The sequence below is a fragment of the Hirundo rustica genome, chromosome 7 (genome assembly GCF_015227805.2).
Source record: "Hirundo rustica isolate bHirRus1 chromosome 7, bHirRus1.pri.v3, whole genome shotgun sequence".
NCBI classification, from domain to species: domain Eukaryota; kingdom Metazoa; phylum Chordata; class Aves; order Passeriformes; family Hirundinidae; genus Hirundo; species Hirundo rustica.
This window is the reverse complement of record NC_053456.1, coordinates 20353454-20373007: the sequence shown is the minus strand read 5'-3', so window position 1 is coordinate 20373007 and position 19554 is coordinate 20353454. Positions and strand designations below refer to the sequence as shown.

Below are 19554 nucleotides of genomic sequence, written 5' to 3'. Positions count from 1 at the left end.
GGATTGAGGGATAAAATACATAGTTAGCATTGTGTATCACTGATGAGGGGGATTTATCTTGGTCTGCAGCAGCAAGGATACCTCCTCTTACAAAAATCTGTTCTCTGTGTTTTCTGGGATATTTGAGGCAGGTATGGCCCCGAAGAGGTGCTGCTTGCAAACAACCTTTTTGCAGAGCTAGAAAAGAAAGGGGTCTTTCTTGGAATATGAAAAATGCAAACTGCAGGTCCCCAACCCTTTCATAGTGACAATGTCACACCTTGGCTGGGGCTTAAAGCCCGTTACAGCAGCAATCTTTTGGGGTAAGGAGTTTTGCTGGTTTTTTTTTTTCACAAGGCTAGGACTCAGCAAGGTTTATGAGGCTGTGATATATGTCCTAAAGTTAATTCGTGTTGATAGATAAAATTTAATATCATCTAAATAAATGTAAGGTTTTATTTTAATCCAACAAACTCTGAGTTAACTCAGAGTTAAGCAACTCAGAAGAGAGTGCAGGAATTCCTCTCGCTTGAAAGGACAAGGGAGGGGGAAGCACGAGACATAACATGATTAAGAATTACCAGGAGAGAGACACAAACATGCTTTGGCTACAGGTCGTCAAAAAGGAATGTAACATCTGCTCTGAAGTTACTTCATGTTAATAGAATATAAATTGTAATACTGAATGTATGATTATAAGTCCTGTATAAAGTAGCATGTTAGAAGTTAGGTTTTGTTTTAGCATTTTGTGGGTTAATTTGGGAAGACGGGGGATTCAACAAAATACAAAATATCCCTAGCCTGAAAAGGTGTGGGAGGGACACAGAAAGAGCTTGTTTGAATTACCAGAGAGGGGGCCTAGAAACTATCGCTGCCGGGAATCCCTGAAAGGATACAAAAGACAACGGAAAAAGAAGATACAAGTCCGGAGACCAAGATAATCACTTCAGATGGATATCTCTACTCGTCTCCGCCGAAATTAACATATACACGACACACCCGGGCTCGGCCATCAACGGCATTGTTTCACCCTACCGGTCTATTCAGACCTCCGATACCAGGACTTGAATAATTAATGAAGACGCCTCGGAGAGGATAACGTCAGAATTTCGGACTTCACTCCGCGATCTTGTGTATAAAAAGGGGTGGCCGGAGACCAGAAATTGTGAACTTGGGGGGGATACCAGGCTGACAGAGCCTGTTATCCGTGTTCACCCGGCATCGATCCCGGGCTCGGTGCTGTCCTTTTAAATTGTGGCTTTCCGAGACTGATATTTTGTCTCACAATAAAATTCTAAATTTTGATACTTTGAATTTGGTCGATTTTATTTATAACAATTCTGGTGACCCCGACGTGATTGGAGTGATACCGGGACCCCCGAGGGACCCCCGTCTCTGACCAGGAGGCGCCCTGCTGAATTCAGTGGCCTGGCAGAGCTGGGGTATCCGGGTGGAACCGATCAACCACACGACGAACAAAAACAGCAAAAGCCACATTTAAAAGGGAGATAAGCGAGGTCAGAGCTCTCGGAGAACTCGGGGAGGTTTTTCTTTGGAAGCAGAACCTCCGGAGCCGCGGCGAAGAAATCTACTCATAAAAATCTACGTGCACGAAGAATCCACGCAGGAAAAGGATCGTAAGTATTGCGTGGTTGAGTGGGGAGTGACCGAGCGTGTGAGTGAGACGTGATTTTATCACGAAGCGAGTGGGACCCCAAAATCGCAGTTCCATAGTCCCGCGAGGGGCGTGGTCGGTTGCGGGGGAAGCGAAAGTTTCGGGGGTAAAACGCACCTCACACGTTAAGCCCTGAAAACTCGGGGAGTTTTCGGAAAGGGGGGTCGGTCACAGGAAAGCTGGGAGGGAAGGTTACGTCCTTACAAGAGTTCCGGGGACTGGTAAACCTTTCAGCCTTGGACCAGGGACGGTCCGGGGAGGAAGTAAGTAGAAGAGAGCTCGCATACACCAGAGAAAACCCGGGGGGGGAGCGATCACCCACAAAGGGCAAGTATCTGGTAAACCCACACCATGGGACAGACAAAAAGCAAAGCTAGCAAAAGAAATCTTAGGAAAACAAAGCGGGGAACCGGTAAAGGAATCCCTGAAATCCCAGCTGAGAGCCCGCTGGGATGGATGTTAGAACATTGGGAAGAATGCCCCATAAGGGAAAAAAAATCCAAGAAACGGATGGTGCATTATTGCATAGAAGTATGGGGTGGGGTAGAAATACGGGATCACGTAATTTAGCCCGTGTTTGGAACATTTGAAGAATAGATATGTAAGGCACTGGTACGTTATGTCGGAAAAAAGGGAACTGCGGAAGAACGGGAATATGCTGGGGTCTGGGGTAGAATTGATGCAAAATTACTACCCATAAAGATAAAGGACCCTGCCGATGTTTCCAGGGATAAGTGGGAGCCTTTAGACAACTTACCTCCACCTTACATAGTACCCTCACCCCCTCCCCTCCCTGAGCAAAACAATCCACAGAACCCGGGGAGATTGGGACCCCCTCTGGGACGAAGGGTCCCTATATCCCCGTCTCTCCCCTCTGCCCCTCCGATAGAGTCACAGACAGTGGCCCCGGTCCCACCGGTCGGGCTCCCTCCCCCGCTAGAACCTGTACAAGCCACTCAGCCACTGGGAGGGGGGGACACAAAGTACAAACACCCCTGCACCAACAAGGGATGACCTGTTGCCTGATCTAGATCTGGCGGCTTTCTTTAATTCTCCTGCAAACACACAGCAGGGTTGGGCAGAAGCAAAACACTCACCTCCCGCTAGGAGGACTAGGAGACAGCTAAAGAAGATGAATGAGACGGAGGGTGAAGGGGAGGGTGAAAGAGCAAATCTTTTCCCCTTAAGGGAAATTCCCACTGTTCCAGGAATTATCGGGTACGTAAACATCCCGATTAATACCAGTGATGTGAGAGCCTTTAAGAAGGAGATGGGAAAGCTTATAGATGACCCTTTAGGGGTCTCCGAAAGGCTAGACGAGTTCTTGGGAACTAGCATCTATTCGTATGAAGATCTCACAGCTATTCTCAGATCCTTGTTCAATACGGAGGAAAGGGAAATGATCAGACAAGCAGGGATACGGGAATGGGAACGGAGGAACCCTCAGAGCACTCCTGGAGATCAGAAATGGCCAAGCCAAGATCCCCGATGGAATGCTCAAACTGAGGAGGGTAGGAGAAGTATGATTGATATGAGGAACATCATCATACAGGGAATTAGAGAGGCCGTGCCCCGGGGACAAAATCTGAGCAAGGTCTTTGGGGAATGTCAAGGGAAAGATAAGACTCCCACTGAATGGTTGGAAAGGTTGAGAAAAAGCCTCCAGATATACTCTGGGACAGACCCTGATTCTCCCGTGGGGGAGGTACTATTGAAAACCCAGTTTGTAGCAAAATCATGGGAGGACATCAGGAAAAAGCTGGAAAAGATTGAGGGGTGGCAGGAGAAGGGATTGCAGGAATTACTGCGGGAAGCCCAGAAGGTCTATATGAGAAGGGATGAGGAAAAACAGAAAATACAGGCTAGGGTGTTAGTAGCTGCAGTAAAGGAAGCCCAGAAACAGGGACGCCCACAAGCTTCGGAGAAACCCTTAAGAAAAGCACCTCCGAGGGGAGCCACGCGCCCGCAAAAGGGGACTTCAGGAAAATGGGTGGAAGGAATGGAATGTTTCTATTGTAAAAAGAAGGGATATATGAAAAAGGATTGTCCAAAGAAGATAAGAGATGAGAAGATGTTTCGGGAGGACTAGGGAAGTCGGGGGCTCTATCTTTTAGGGTCCATAACATCAGGAGAGCCTTTGATAACATTAAAAATAGGACCCCAGGGAACAAAAATGGATTTTTTAGTAGATTCAGGGGCTGAGAAAAGTACATTCAAACAGTTGCCCCCGGGATGCTGAGTAAGTAAAGATTCTATGGTAGTTATAGGAGCTAAAGGGGAGCCATTCAAGGTACCTATAGTTAAGAACGTGGAAATAGAATCGGAGAATAAAATTTGTTTGAGAGATATGTTGTTAATAGAAGAGGCTGATTACAACCTGCTGGGTAGGGATTTGATGGTTGCACTGGAGATCAACCTCATCATAAGGAATTCACAGATTACAGTTAGCATATACAAACTAACCTGTGAAGATGAGGACAAAATTAATCCCAAGGTATGGCATACAGGGAAGGAAGCCAGAAAATTGGCTATGGGACCTATATCAATTGAGATTGAGAAGCCTGAAGATCCCATAAGGATCAGGCAGTACCCAATCCCTTTAGAAGGGAGGCGGGGGCTGAAACCTATAATAAAGGATTTGATCAAAAAGGGCATATTGGAGCCGTGTATGTCCAGACACAATACCCCAATACTGGCTGTTAAAAAGGGAGATGGGAATTATAGGTTAGTGCAAGATTTAAGAGCCATAAATGAAAAAACAAGAACTCGGTTCCCTGTAGTGGCTAACCCCTACACCCTTCTGAATAGGATCTCCCCGAAGGATACTTGGTACAGTGTTATAGACCTAAAGGATGCATTTTGGACCTGCCCTTTAGCTGAAGGCAGCAGGGATTTTTTTGCATTCCAATAGGAGGATCCAGACACTAACCGGAAACAACAATTAAGGTGGGCCTCACTTCCCCAAGGATTCATGGACTCCCCAAATTTATTTGGACAAGCATTAGAAAAGTTGCTAAGTCAGTTCTCCCCTAGGAAAGGGACCAAGATCTTACAATATGTAGATGATCTATTGGTGGCTGGTGAAACAGAGGAAGGTGTAAGAGAATGCACTATTGATTTGTTAAACTTTTTAGGGGAAAAGGGATTAAAGGTAGCAAAACAAAAGTTACAGTTCACAGAATCTGGGGTGAAATACTTAGGGCATTGGTTAGTAAAAGGGAAAAAGAAATTGGACCCTGCAAGGGTAGCTGGAATCATAGAACTGCCCCCCCCTAAAACCAAAAGACAAGTACGTCAGCTATTGGGGCTGCTAAGTTATTGTAGACAGTAGATAGAAGGATATAGTGAAAAAGCTAAATTTTTGTATGAAAAATTAACTGCAGAAAAGATAAAATGGACAGAACAGGATGATAAAGAATTAGAGCAATTAAAGGGTGCTTTGGTGACTGCCCCAGTATTAAACCTCCCTGATATAAATAAGAAGTTCCAATTATTTGTAAATGTAGGAAACCACACAGCACATGGAGTGTTGACACAAGAATGGGCTGGGAATAGGAAGCCTGTAGGTTACCTTTCCAAACTATTAGACCCTGTAAGCAGGGGGTGGCCTACATGTTTACAGGCAATAGTAGCAGTTGCCTTATTGGTAGAAGAAGCCAAAAAGATTACTTTTGGGGCTCCCATCACAGTTTATACTCCACATAACGTAAGAACAATTTTACAACAAAAAGCTGAGAAATGGCTCACGGATGCCAGACTGTTGAAGTATGAGGCCATTCTCCTTCATGCTCCAGGATTAGAATTAAGGACAACACAGGCAAGTAATCCTGCTGGGTTCCTGTTTGGGGAAGCTTCATCTGAGCCTATACACAATTGTATAGATCTAGTAGAATTACAAACAAAGATTAGGGAAGATCTGGAGGACGAGGAGCTCGAAGAAGGGGAAAAATGGTTTGTAGATGGGTCAGCCAGGGTTATAGAAGGGAAAAGAAAATCAGGATATGCAATTATAGATGGGAAAACTGGGGAAGTGATAAAATCAGGCCCCTTGGGCACTTCATAGTCAGCTCAGGCATGTGAATTGTATGCTGTGTTGCAAGCTCTCAAAGGACTTAAAAGAAAAATAGGGACTATTTTTACTGACTCAAAGTATGCTTTTGGGGTAGTGCATACCTTTGGAAAAATCTAAGAGGAAAGAGGACTGGTGAACACTAGGAGAAAAGAGTTAATACATGAGGATCTAATAAGGCAAATTCTCAAGGCAGTAAGGGAACCAAAAGCTATTGCAGTGGTATATGTAAAGAGTCACCAGGCTGGACTACAGTTCAGAATACATGGGAATAATCTGGCTGATCAGGAAGCCAGGAAAGCAGCTCTCCTAACCTTGGACACCCCGGAAAGCAGGACAGAAAATCTTGGAGAAGTTTCTCCTCATCCCACAGAAAAAGAGATTGAAGATTTCAAGAAAATGGGGGGAAATTTAATAAATAGAAAATGGAAATTGACTGACGGTCGGGAATTGATTCCAAAGGCTTATGCCAAGATCATATTAAAAAGATTACATGCACAAACTCATTGGGGAACTCAAGCTTTAGCAGAACAATTTCTAAAATTCTTTGGACGCAAAGGTATCTTTGAGTTAGCCAAGCAGGAAGTTCAGAGTTGCTTAGTATGCCAGAAAATTAATAAATCAAAGGTCAAACACAATGCATTAGGGGGACGTCCTTTAGCATATCGCCCCTTTGGGAGAATACAAGTGGATTTCACAGAGTTACCAAAAATAAGTAGATATAGATATCTGCTAGTGATAGTAGACCAATTAACACATTGGGTGGAGGCATTCCCTAGCCCTAGGGCTACAGCTCAAACAGTAGCACGGAGATTATTAGAGGAAGTAATTCCCAGATATGGAATCCCTGATTCCATAGATTCAGATCAGGGAACTCATTTTACATCTAAGGTCATAAAAAGCCTGGCAGAAGCTCTGGGAATCAGATGGGAATATCATACACCTTGGCATCCTCAGAGCTCAGGTCAAGTAGAGAGAACGAATCAAACTCTGAAGGCACAGTTGTCAAAACTTATGCTGGAAACTAGGATGACTTGGATCAAATGCCTTCCTCTAGCCCTCCTAAATATCAGGACACAACCTCATTCAGGTTCGGGATTATCTCCATTCGAGATGCTGTACGGAATGCCCTATGAGCATAGAATGCCAGTTGGACATCCCCGGGTGGAGGATTGTCAGATCCAGTCTTATATTGTTGTGATTAACAAAAATTTACAGGAACTCCGGAAGCGTGGACTAGTAGCACAAAGCACCCCCCTGGGATTTGCTATCCACAAAATCCAGCCGGATGATCGGGTGCTAATCAGAGCGTGGAAAGAAGCACCGCTGTCATCGCATTGGGAGGGACCTTTCCTCGTCCTCCTCACAACAGATACTGCAGTGAGAACAGCAGAGAAAGGCTGGACCCATTCCTCCCGAGTGAAAAAGGTGGAACAACACAGCAGCTCTCTGCAGTAGAAAATCACCTCTGCGCCTGGAGATTTAAAGCTGAGAATTCATCGAGACACCCAATGACCAGCGCTTATCGGATAAGTTGCACTCAGGCAGGATGTCCCTGCTATCCTTTTGTTCATTTTAAGTGCGGGTATTGTGAGCAAGTTTGGGTAACTCATTGTGTCCGGGGAGCTAAACCTTAGAATTTGTGTGTACCTTGTTACGAGGAGGAAGTCAGGCTTACCAATCTATTCCTATACGTTGCCACAGAATCGAGATTGTTCGAATTAGATTCTCCTGAGTGGTTCCACTATTTCACTAAAGGGATAAGGGGAGGATTAAATAAAAGAGCGGATCCACTCGTAATTGAGTGCAGGAGAACGTTGAAAGTACCCTGTAGAGCAGATCAAATAAAAATAACTAGGTGGGAACAGTACAAGAGGCGATATGCTCAGAGGAGCACCGTCAGAGACCCGGAAGAATATCCCTGCTGCCAAGAAGATGGATTACCCCGCCGCTGGTGGCAACCCAACGGGCGAAGGGTAGAGCAGAGGGATAGGTCTATGGGTAACCCTGGTGATCCTGAATCGAGCCATGTGCCCCACGAATGGCCTCCACAAACCCCAAGAGGGAATAGAGAAGGGAACTAATCCCTCCACGGTTCCTTCAAACCTTACCAGGAACAGAGTTTCAGAATCCAGGGTACGAGTAGACTGGTTTACACTAAAAAGGGGGGAGAATCACAAATAGAATGAAGGGGTTAAAATTGAACAGATCCAATCACCCGATGGCAATATCTAGGAGGAGAAGGGAAGTAAGCAGTCTTCCTCTGATCCCCACCTGCAAAGAATGTAACAAGACTGTCTGGATTGGAGGAAAAAGAGAAAGTACTTTTGTAAGATATTTACAAGTTAACCCCTTATGTTATGATAAGAAGAAACTAAAAAATGTGTGCCCTGAATGGGAAAACATATTGGAGCAAAACAACAAGGGAAATGTTAACAAAATAATGGTTAAGAGGCTTTTTTATCTTGACAGAGAAAAAAGACTATAACCAGAACACGAATTAAATTGGTGAATTTGGAAGAGGGGGGATTGTGATATATGTCCTAAAGTTAATTCGTGTTGATAGATAAAATTTAATATCATCTAAATAAATGTAAGGTTTTATTTTAATCCAACAAACTCTGAGTTAACTCAGAGTTAAGCAACTCAGAAGAGAGTGCAGGAATTCCTCTCGCTTGAAAGGACAAGGGAGGGGGAAGCACGAGACATAACATGATTAAGAATTACCAGGAGAGAAACACAAACATGCTTTGGCTACAGGTCGTCAAAAAGGAATGTAACATCTGCTCTGAAGTTACTTCATGTTAATAGAATATAAATTGTAATACTGAATGTATGATTATAAGTCCTGTATAAAGTAGCATGTTAGAAGTTAGGTTTTGTTTTAGCATTTTGTGGGTTAATTTGGGAAGACGGGGGATTCAACAAAATACAAAATATCCCTAGCCTGAAAAGGTGTGGGAGGGACACAGAAAGAGCTTGTTTGAATTACCAGAGAGGGGGCCTAGAAACTATCGCTGCCGGGAATCCCTGAAAAGATACAAAAGACAACGGAAAAAGAAGATACAAGTCCGGAGACCAAGATAATCACTTCAGATGGATATCTCTACTCGTCTCCGCCGAAATTAACATATACACGACACACCCGGGCTCGGCCATCAACGGCATTGTTTCACCCTACCGGTCTATTCAGACCTCCGATACCAGGACTTGAATAATTAATGAAGACGCCTCGGAGAGGATAACGTCAGAATTTCGGACTTCACTCCGCGATCTTGTGTATAAAAAGGGGTGGCCGGAGACCAGAAATTGTGAACTTGGGGGGGATACCAGGCTGACAGAGCCTGTTATCCGTGTTCACCCGGCATCGATCCCGGGCTCGGTGCTGTCCTTTTAAATTGTGGCTTTCCGAGACTGATATTTTGTCTCACAATAAAATTCTAAATTTTGATACTTTGAATTTAGTCGATTTTATTTATAACAGGCTGTAAAAGGTGTATAGTAAGAATTACGACTCTGGGGCCCAGAAAGACAGACATTGAAAGATGTCTGAGGACTGGGATAAAAAACTGAAGCAACCAGTTACACAATTGCCATAGGGAAATACGTTGCTCCCGCTCTTCTTTTGCCACACAGCCGTGCTGTCTGCCGCGGCAGCTGAAGCACGTCCAAGCACGTCCACAGGCCTCTGCTGGCTCACAGCACCGGCTGCAGCGGCGCGGCTGTTTGGTCACAGCTTGGTCTCCTGCAAACCAACTGCTGACACACTTACCTGCTCTGTGCTGGGAGAAGTTACTGTAATGCATTAGCCGAGAGTCCGTTTTCTTCATGCAGGAAAAGCCAATTCTTTATTCACATCACTTATTTTAGACAGTTTTCACACACCTCGTGTGCAGCACCTATTGGCTGGTGGTTTTCTTACCACTTAATTTATTGGTCAGAAGGTGATTTGTGTGTACATGCTAGCATTGAGGTGGTTTACATTTTTCCTTTATGGGTTCTCCTGAAACAGATCTTACTGTTCACACAAATGCATTTATTTTATAGCCCAAGAATAGGTTGTTGTTAACAAACCTTTCATACCAAGATGGTTTTCACATGGGAACTTGCAAATTGCTTAACTACACTTAGAAGAGACGACAGGCTAGCTATTAATTTAATAGAGCAGGCCTGATTTTGTAATTCTTCTATCTGTCACAACGAGAAGTTACTGCCGCTGTTGAGCAGGAGCAGCTCTCTGGTTCTGTGCAGGCTGTGGAGTTAAGACACACTACAGCCAGAATGATCAGCATTGCAACAAGGGTGCTTTATGGGGATTACTTCATGTGCTGATTCGATTTGTGTCTGAGCACCCCCTCACCTCTCTTTTTCCACATATAACTCTTATGGACAGGTGGCTACTGAAACAGAGCTGTGGTGGTCTCTTAAATTGGAAAGTATAGTCTCTTGTAAGGTATGTCTGCTGTGCTGCAACAGTTAAACATATGGGAAAGTATTGCAGTTTACCAACATTCTGTTTCTGTACCTTGGACTATATAGAGTGTATATATTTTTATATAGATAAAAAACACACACTATATATAGAAAACATTAACTTTTATGTATCACATATATGCATACGTTCTGTACACATACACTATTATAATGCTATACCACTGTATATATTGTATATTCTACATCTAGTACTATTATGGTTATGGTGTATATGAGCATACATATAAAGCCAAACATAATAGATTTGTACAATTTATACTATGATCAGCTACTTGTTTTGTCTTCTTGTAGACAAATGTTTATGGCCATGTAAAGGAGAGTAACTGTTTAATAAGAGCAGGTTGAATTCTTACCTTTGAGATGCTCTGAAGGGCCTAGCGGCATTTTCTGGTTCTAGTTTTGGAAGCTTCTTGGCCTCAACAACAAAGAGCAGCCGAGCATATATCCAGCGAGGGCTGACATCTTAAGGGTGGAGCCACATTTCGCTGTTGGATTTGGTGGGATTTTTTTCCCTACATAAATTTGGCTTTTCCATAGGGCTTTTTTGGTGGACTCAAAACTACCCTGCAATTGTGTTATTGACTGTCAATATCATACTTCCACTGCTAAATACAAATAGGTATGCAGAGTCCTTCACCAGTTTTGGGGGATGTATCCATCTCCACTCCTTACTCAAATACTCGTCTGGCACAATTTAAGAGAATTTTTAGGAGGTTGCTTGCATGGAAGGGCCCAGGGTGGCACAAGTGCAAGCATGGAACAAGGAGGGGGGAGCCGTGTCCCGGAGCTGGCACGTGCTGCTCTGACTCTTAGCGGTGCTGGCAAGGGCAGCAAGCAGCAGAGAGCCTGCAAGTGTGAGATTGCGCCTTATCTCCTGCTGCCCCTTATCTGCCCCTTGCGTGGAGCAGGGCAGCGACAGCAGAGCTACAGCAATGCTGAGAGAACTTGCTAAAGCCTGCCAGTTTCAGGCTGTTCTTCCAGGGAACTTAGCTGCAGCCACTGCAGTTAAGGATGATAAAATCACTATTACCAACACCATCTTTAATTAAAAAAAATTTATTTCACACTTCTATACAAATATCCACAGGTAATTGCTAATCATGGAATGATGTAGTATTCTTAGCTGGTCTAGCAAAAGTTTGAGAAAAAATATACCAGTGACATGACTTATTTTTCAAGAACTTTAACACTGCTAAGACATTCCTGTTCTTAGATGAGGGCCACAATCTGATTTTATATTCAGGGATATTTCTCAAGCTTCTTAGCCCCCGGTTAGCCTGGCTTCTGATGCCACTGAGCCTTTAAGCAAACAAGCTAGGATTCCAGAAGCTCAAAATTTGGTAACATCTGAATTAATATGTAAGTGTCCATAAAGTCAGGGTTGTAACATACTGAAATTATGTGGTTTTAATAGACTCATCTTTCTTAACACTAAAGGTAACTTTTTAGGCTACCACACCTTCCAAGAAGGTACATTCAAAGTTAGCAGTAAAAAATAAGATACTTGACAACTGCCCTCCTAGCAGGTTTTTACCCTATGAGGGGAAAAAGTACCAAGAGGTTTTTGCATAGTTCGTATTAGAAGCAATTAACATGCATATTTTTTGAGCAGAATTTTGTTTCACATGGAATATACAACTGTGAGCTAAATCTTTGTTCTTAAATAGTACCAAGGCTTTAGAATATGGGTAAAAAAGTAAACTCTTTAAATCATTTTCTCAGTTATGTTACAATAATGGGATTATTACTAACATTATTCTACTTTTGTCAACATTCAGGTATTCAAGATGATTCAGTAGTCTCAACATGGATCAGCTCAGATCCTGACAGTTAAGGAAAGTAAGGCATCTAAAGCCTCCTTCAAGTGCTATACAACAGTTGCAGTAGTCAATGCCTTTTGCCAACCAGGAAGTCCTTATAAAGCTGGAAAGAGGTTTCCAAAGGACTTTTCGCTTTCTTGCAGTGAGTATAAAACGGTATCTAAAACACTACTTGAGCATGGTGTCCAAATTGATAAACAGTCCACAGTAATATACAAATCATGCTACAGTACCTGATGTTACAAGCATCAGGAAAAGAAAGCACCCATACACATAATTTGCATAAATATTTACATTTCAGAAATCATTGGCACCTTCAGTGATTTATTAAAATGCAGTGAAAGCCTCAGGTCTCATAATTTGAAGTTCAAAAACAGAAACACAAAAACCAGAACAGTGGATTTAAAAATTCAGTAGTCTTTGGCCTACCAGTTAGTCAAAGACAATGATTTATAATAAAAATAAATACAAAAAATGACTAAAAAATATATATACAGAAAGTACATCTAATATTCAAGCCTCTCTTAAAAAAAACCCCAAAACTGTGTATATTTGTTGTGAGCAAGAATCACACCATCTGATCTTAAAAAAAAAAAACAAAAAAAACACCCCAAAATCAAGCAACATGACCCATTGCACGTGTAATTTAAGATGATGCTTTTTGTTAAGCTCTAACTACTGCAGCAGGCAAAGGTTATGACTAAAGCAGACTCACAGGTCTTCAGTTATACTTGAACAAAGTGCGACAAGGCCACTGTGTGTTAATAGAGCACTGTGCATTGAGGGAACAGTGAAGAACTCGACCTTAATCATGCATTCCTTAAATAACTAGGAAAAAAGTCAGGATCACAGGAGGATCAAAAGGTCTGCTGTAGTGGTTTTGCTTATTTTGCAGAAAAGACCCCAAATCAGCATAGTATTTTCTAAAGTGTGGGTTCTATTTAAGGGGGATGAAGAGGCAGTGTGGAAATTAAATATGGCAAATAAAGTCTGTTGAAGCCATTTTAACTGTGCAAATAAAAGCCTCAATATAAGTAGTAATATCTACAATCAAATGGTGAATGTCTGTAGTGTTCATAGGTCTAACTCCATCACTATTCCACAAATGAAAACCTTAACCTCTATCTGAACTTTGTGGATAAACAACATTTTTGCCTAAGAATAACTTTCATTTTCGTTCCATTTGGTGAACCACTGTTTTGTCTCAAGGTCTTGGCTTTTCTCATCTTTGATCTGTCGCTCCTCTTTTCGAATTCTTACAGCGTGATAGCGGGGGACACTGTCTTCGTACCTGGAACGCCGGAAGAACCCGCACTGCGCAGAGAAGGAAAAGAACAGTGTAGGTGTAAGTTGCTGCCAAAGTACTACAACTGTAGAGGCAGTAAAATTCTTCTTTGACACAAAATATGCAGGTAAGAAAATTGAAAACAAAAGTATGTAGGCCAAAAATGTAGCATATTTAGCTGTAAAAATGTGAGCCAAGAGTCTGCATTAGCTGTTCAGCAGCAGTTAAGACAAAGGGCATGCTCTGACTATACACGGTAACCAAATCCCTTAAAAAGATTCCCTCCAGTTACAAAAGCTGTTCATTCACCTAAAGAGGACACTTACTGCTACACACAGGAAAGCTGATTCTGCTGAATCACAGGTAGGTACGTACTTCAGTGTCTGTATGGTGACATGATTTACCCTTAATAACCTACAGGAAGATTTCCAGAGCATTGAAGAAAAGTTACCCTAAGAGCCTCGGTTTTCAAAGCACCATTTCCACTTCAGTCACCTGAACTAACGACACATGCGCTGTATTAGATGAAATCTGTAACAGCTTGTTTGTGTTCTGCAATGTTTTAGTCAAAGCTGCTGTGAAAACTGATTTTGAATATCAAGGAATGGACTAAAATTAATTTCCAAAACAAAAGGGAGCTATGGCCACAATATTATAAAGATAATGATAGGTATAGCTTCACATCCTCATGGATCGATTCAGGTTAAGAGACATTGTGCCATCCAGCTGTCATTAGATACTGCTTGGGGTAAGAACATGCTAAAGTGGACAAGGTTTTGTTCATAGTATTTAGGGTGCTGGATTTTTTGGTTTGGTTTGGTCAATGGTTTGGGGTTTTTTTAAATATTAGAACTTAGATGGAATTGAATTAAAAAAAAATTACAGTGAGCAAAGACCAAATCTTTAGCCATCTCATAGTTTCATTAAACAGTTTTGAAATAATTCATAAATAATTCCCCCCACCCCCTCATCCCAAGCACACTTATGGATACAATGAACATGTATGTAATATCTTAAGTGGAATAAAGGTTGCTGGAAGCATAAATATCATGCATCTTGTAACTTCAGCAAAGTGTTTTCCTAGAGAAGTGCACCTTGGAACTCAAGTAAAACAGATGTTTCCACAGCAATAAATTCTCACTATGAAAAGCCTTCTCCAATGTAAGCAACATGTATCTTTCAGCATGCACTAAAGGTTAGTAAAGCAAATTTATGTATCGTCCACGTAGTCTTAGCTTTACATCTTAACTCTACAGTGTTGATTCCCATCTTGCAAGCTTAAAGATGTACTTGTAATGTTAAAGCATAAATTTAAAAAAATACTAAAGCCCAATGCAACAGATCACCATGTTTTAAAAAAAAAATAAATAAGAAGCATTTTAGACCAGGGTCAACCTCTGTGTGTTCACATGCACCAAAAGCTGAAAATCTATTGACAGAAGGAGCAAGCAAGTATGATAGCTTGAAATCCACGAGTTAATAGAACTTATGCAGAAAAAGCTTCACAGTTAGCCACTGCAACCATAGCATGTGCCACAGCTAGAAATTAAAAAATATCATCAGTTACCAATTACAGAAGTAGATCAGTACTATGCATCAGAAGTAAGCCTCTCTTTATCAGATGGCTGAGCATGGATCTCAGCCTTGTGATATGTGGCATCGTAATGATCTTTCTTATTTCTCTTGAAGAAACCACACTACAAGGAAGCAAGGTATTTAGTCAATTTTGTGGACTGGAAGAAGTCAAACCTATTAAAACTGACTTAACTCTGTCAATTGTGTTCCCATTATCCCTTCACAGGTTGAAAATAAAATCATCACAAGAGCTCAGCTGTTTCTAAATCTTGAGAACTTCTTGGGGTAACTTGATCTATACAATAACAGAATAAAATAACCTGAGTTATTAACAGAGTAACCTGAGAATATTATTTTAAAGGCATTTTGATATATTTGGAGAGAATCTGTTCGGGGGTTTTTTTAAGAAAAGCTACAATAGAGTATGTCCATAGTAAGTGAAGGTGGCTGTGAAGAGCAGAAAGAAGCCGATACAGAAACGTGTTTGTGCTGGGGACAGCACAAAACCACAGGGTGTAGAACAAAACCAGTTACTGCTTTGACCCCTTCAGTGCAAGCCTTTGTATTAAACCATTCATCTGTCTTTCCAGTATGATGTTTGTCCTTCATAGAACGGCACAGTCTGTGTCATCAAAACCAGCATTTTACACTGTGTGTACATGTATTTTCATGCACAGTAAAACAGCAGTAGAACCTAACAACCCACACAGTATTCATTCATCAGGAATATCTGCAGGAGCAGCTGAGCATGTTTTAGAAAATAAGGAAATGAGAACTATCCTATGGGAAGTAACCTGCAGCAAATAACTCCTCCAAGCTAACTGCTGCAGTTTCACTGGAAAAAAAAAAGTGAGAGATAGGATATTCTTCACCTCCTCTTCCTTAATAACCTTCTGCTATCCCATAACAGCAAATGCTAACTGCCTACACCTGTAAAAACTAAGAATAAAAGGATTGCTCCGTTATACTTGGGACCACAAATAACTGGTATTTTTGTAAAGGTTATTAGAATGAAGGTACTTGCTTTTTTCTTTTGCAAATAGTTAACCATTTGTTATTCTTCTTTATTTATTCATTTAAGGTTTGTAAGATAAAAAAGCAGTGATAACAAATTCAGCAGCACACTTGGCTATGTATTAATACTGTGCTTTTGGTTATTTTCACCTACTGTCAGTTTAATGGTATTTCAGATGTTATGAGAACAGAGCCCTCACTAAAACATTTGTTAATAGATCACACTACAGAGGCTCCCAACAGCTACGTATCCATCTGTTATCAAACTATGGCCTCTGAACATTTGTCTCAAGTTTCATCTAGAGCTCAAACTACTTCCTTTTGGGGATGTGAAAACAGAAAAATTATGTAACAAGTCTGCCTGTACAATCATTTTCATTCCAAGTGCTGCAAAACTGAGGAACTGAAAATGTATGATTTGTGCAGTTTTGCCTTATTTGAGTCCCAAATACATGATTGTTTACTTAATTAGTTTGCTATCTCATCAGTTATAGACCAGAAAATTAAAAAATAACCAGATGAATAAGAGCTCACCTTCCATAGTAAGAATACCAACAGTGCAAGCATGAGTACTCCAGCAAGGATAGCCACCGCGATGATCCACCAGGGAACTCCTGTATAAAGGGCTACTGCTTTTGCAGGAAATACAGTCACACGCACCTACAGGACAGAAAACAGGCAGGTGCAAGGAGCATTTTAGAAGGTACATGTTTAATTAGAAAGCTGCAATTTAGATAGTCTTATCTCTCCTCTAACAAGGTGTCTTCTACAAAATGCTTCTGAAGAAAAAGTTCCACTGCTGTCATTTGAATATGGTAATGAGTTTTTTCTGCCCCATTAAAAGGTAAAAATTATCAATAATTCAAAATTGTTAAAAAGTTAAACTTCTAGCTAGTTTTGTTTTAAATTTGTTTCATTCCTGATCTTTGGGAATAAGCTAGAACAATCACAACCATGCCATGGGGTTAGCATTAAACACTGAACCTACCTGAGCAACTTCATTTGTGAGTTTAACATTCTTGGCTGCAGCAGGAACACTGATAGAAGCCCTAACGAGAATGTCAAGGTAATTCATTTTTGAGTATTCCTGGTCCAAAATAAAACATGAATATTAGACACAGAACAGGAGAGAACTCCGACCTTCCAAAAAGAGCAGGTAAGAGGCCTTACCTCTAAGAAGGTACTGTTCCACAGTCTGGAACGCAGCACAATAGATGCCTTGCTGTCTAAACCCTTCAGGGGACACTTTATGTCCACACAGCGTGCATTCGAATTGCAGCTCTGCAATTACACATTTCTGTGTGTAAATATGATCACGTCTTCACAGATTGTCTAAACCTCATCCCAAGATTGAAAATCTTGGGATGAAAGATTATATGCATCATACCTATGTGCAAGAATCACTATCTGTACTGACAGCAATGGGAAAATACAATGAAGATGTTACTGCTTGCTTATTTTAACCTAAGTAACTGTGCAGATACTCTTTCTTAGTTCTTTCTCACAGTAGATAATCTAAATATTCAAATTTTAAAAGCATCTGTATTTGCATATAAGATAAAAAGAAGGCAAAGAGAGCATTTTGAGAGAGAGAGAGCACTCTGCCAAACTTGGAAAAGCCCTCTTTCGAGGGCGGAGGGAGATATCTGACAAGAATATAGCTGGTGTGATATCCTTACCAGGGTCTTGTATTTTCTTTCTGAGAATAAAGAAAATGCCTGGCTGTCTGTAATCTGCTTCTCTGCAACTTCACGCTTCCTTCTTGAATTATGGGACTCCTAAAAGGAAAAAAGGCAAAAATTTAAAAAGCAGTTTATCATAAGAGTCTTTTAATTCATACAAGCAGAGAAACTAGAGCTCAGTGTTCTCTTCTTCCAAAATCACGACTGACAGCATTATATATCCCTACTTACCTGTATTTACTGCTAAGAATAAAATTTGAGATTGCTTAAAGAAAGGGCAACAGACTATTTTCTTTAATAGGGCAAGGGGAGGTTTAGATTTATAAAGCTTTCAATGCTATTTCCATTTTTATTTCTAGATAAAGGGTATTAATGGTACTCTGCTAGAAGAGTAAGAATGTGCTACAGTCAGTAGCAGGCTTTTTTTAACTGCATACTAATTACACTCACTGCAAGTTACATTAACTAACATATTGATCTGACAAAAATGGGTTTATGTGCATGTAGTTTTAATGGTGGAAAATAAAAACTCCTCCCATAAAATCTTAAGATTATATGCAAAAGAAAAAAATGTGGCTCAAGTTTTAGGAAGAAGATTTTGCTAGATAGGCAATACTGATGAAATTTGTTAGAACAGTAAGCAGTTTCATCCTGTGTAAGAGCCTATGACAGCAGTGCCCACTGCAGAAACAGTCATTGTGACACAGCCTCTATCCTTCAGCATTTCAGCCTCTTTAGCTGTTATGAAGTCTCCTGATAGGCTTATTCACTGATATATTGGTCATGTATTGTGCTTGTGAGCTGCTTAAGATAAAAAGTAACTCCTGCTAGAGGCAAGCTCTCCTGCCTTACTCTCACTTGCTGTGGGGTGCTTTCATGCTGTACCAATACATGAACAGAAGACAGGGTAGCATACCGCAATACGCAAACTGTTGATTTCATTCTCGGGTTGACAGGAGACTTTTTCCAAGTCTTTGGAGTCTATTTTCATCAAATAAAGCAGCCATTTGCCATTACTAATTTCTTTCGGCCACTGGATGTCCAGGGAAGCAGTGCCAAATGTTTTCAGTGGTCTGCCCAAGTTAGTTACCTGTTAAAACAAACATTTTTTAACTATGAAATACTTTTCAGAAGGACTTTCTTCCTGAAAACAATATTGACTTGGACAAGCTTTCAGCATGCAGCTAACAGGAAATTTAGATCACATGAAAGGCAGTCAAAATAGTACAAAGATGAAGTATATACCAAAACTAGCACACTTGGAGAGCAAGTAAATACATAGAAAGATTAGAATTCCTTAACATGAACTTTTAGTTGTTAATTTTTAGAAATTAATCTTCATGTGAAACGACAACTCTAATTTAAAGTTAACAAAGCAGTCAGTTGTGTAACTGAGGCAAACTGCAAGTTTCTGTGGAACTCTGACACAGAAAACAAGCTCTTGCTCTTGTAAGTCTGAAAGCTTTTTCACAACCTCTTTTTTTACTTTCTTAGTGTTACTGATTATGCTAGCATGTTTTTAATCAGGTATTTTAACTGCTGCTGCTATAATACATGGATTAGGTAGAGAAAGAAGTAAAGGATTGACCGAGTTGGACTTCAATTTCTCTTAGTCTCCTCCTTGCTGTATTTTGCAGAAGACCAAGACACTGAAATAGAGTCACACTCAGAGGGGCTCTGGCAGCACTCCTTGTGCTGGCTCTGTGCTCAGCCCGTTCTCGCTGCCTGTGTGCACCAGCCAATGCCTGGGCAGGCCCCAGGCAGGTTCTGCTTTAACTTTGTTCCCTCCCTGCAGCGGCTTTTACGCCGTACAACTGAAGGTGCATGAACTGCTCCAAAACAGAAGTGTGCAGGCAGCATCAGGCCACTTCCCCAAAGGTGATCATGAAACATCAAGGCCTAAAGAAGCTCTAGTCCACAGTCAAACTGCATGTTCCGATCAGGAAGTCAGGATTTTGGGA

At 41.2% G+C, this 19554-nt stretch overlaps 1 protein-coding gene and 1 long non-coding RNA gene across 7 annotated transcripts in view; one reads left to right on the top strand and one right to left on the bottom strand.

The window, feature by feature from the left end:
* Window positions 1-19554, top strand: part of LOC120754920 (uncharacterized) — a 33474-nt gene that overhangs the window by 5095 nt on the left and 8825 nt on the right. Inside the window, exons 2-3 of one of the 2 annotated variants that reach the window (XR_005701604.2) lie at window positions 11996-12179; window positions 13300-13449. This is a non-coding gene — a long non-coding RNA (uncharacterized LOC120754920). Of the gene's footprint in view, window positions 1-11995; window positions 12180-13299; window positions 15201-19554 lie in introns of those variants that run through there. The other variant, XR_009208028.1, reaches the window with a different exon arrangement.
* The window catches only part of ITGA6 (integrin subunit alpha 6), a 43849-nt gene continuing 35552 nt past the window's right edge, over window positions 11258-19554 (bottom strand). For 4 of the 5 annotated variants that reach the window (XM_040069202.1, XM_040069200.1, XM_058421314.1 and 1 more), the window contains 6 exons: window positions 18510-18683; window positions 17591-17689; window positions 17082-17192; window positions 16900-16998; window positions 16446-16571; window positions 11258-13351 (listed from right to left, as the gene is read on the bottom strand). In XM_040069202.1, coding sequence (XP_039925136.1) covers window positions 13193-13351; window positions 16446-16571; window positions 16900-16998; window positions 17082-17192; window positions 17591-17689; window positions 18510-18683 — 768 coding nt within the window. In that variant the 3' untranslated portion in view covers window positions 11258-13192. Of the gene's footprint in view, window positions 13352-14889; window positions 15020-16445; window positions 16572-16899; window positions 16999-17081; window positions 17193-17590; window positions 17690-18509; window positions 18684-19554 lie in introns of all 5 variants that reach the window. The other variant, XM_040069201.2, reaches the window with a different exon arrangement.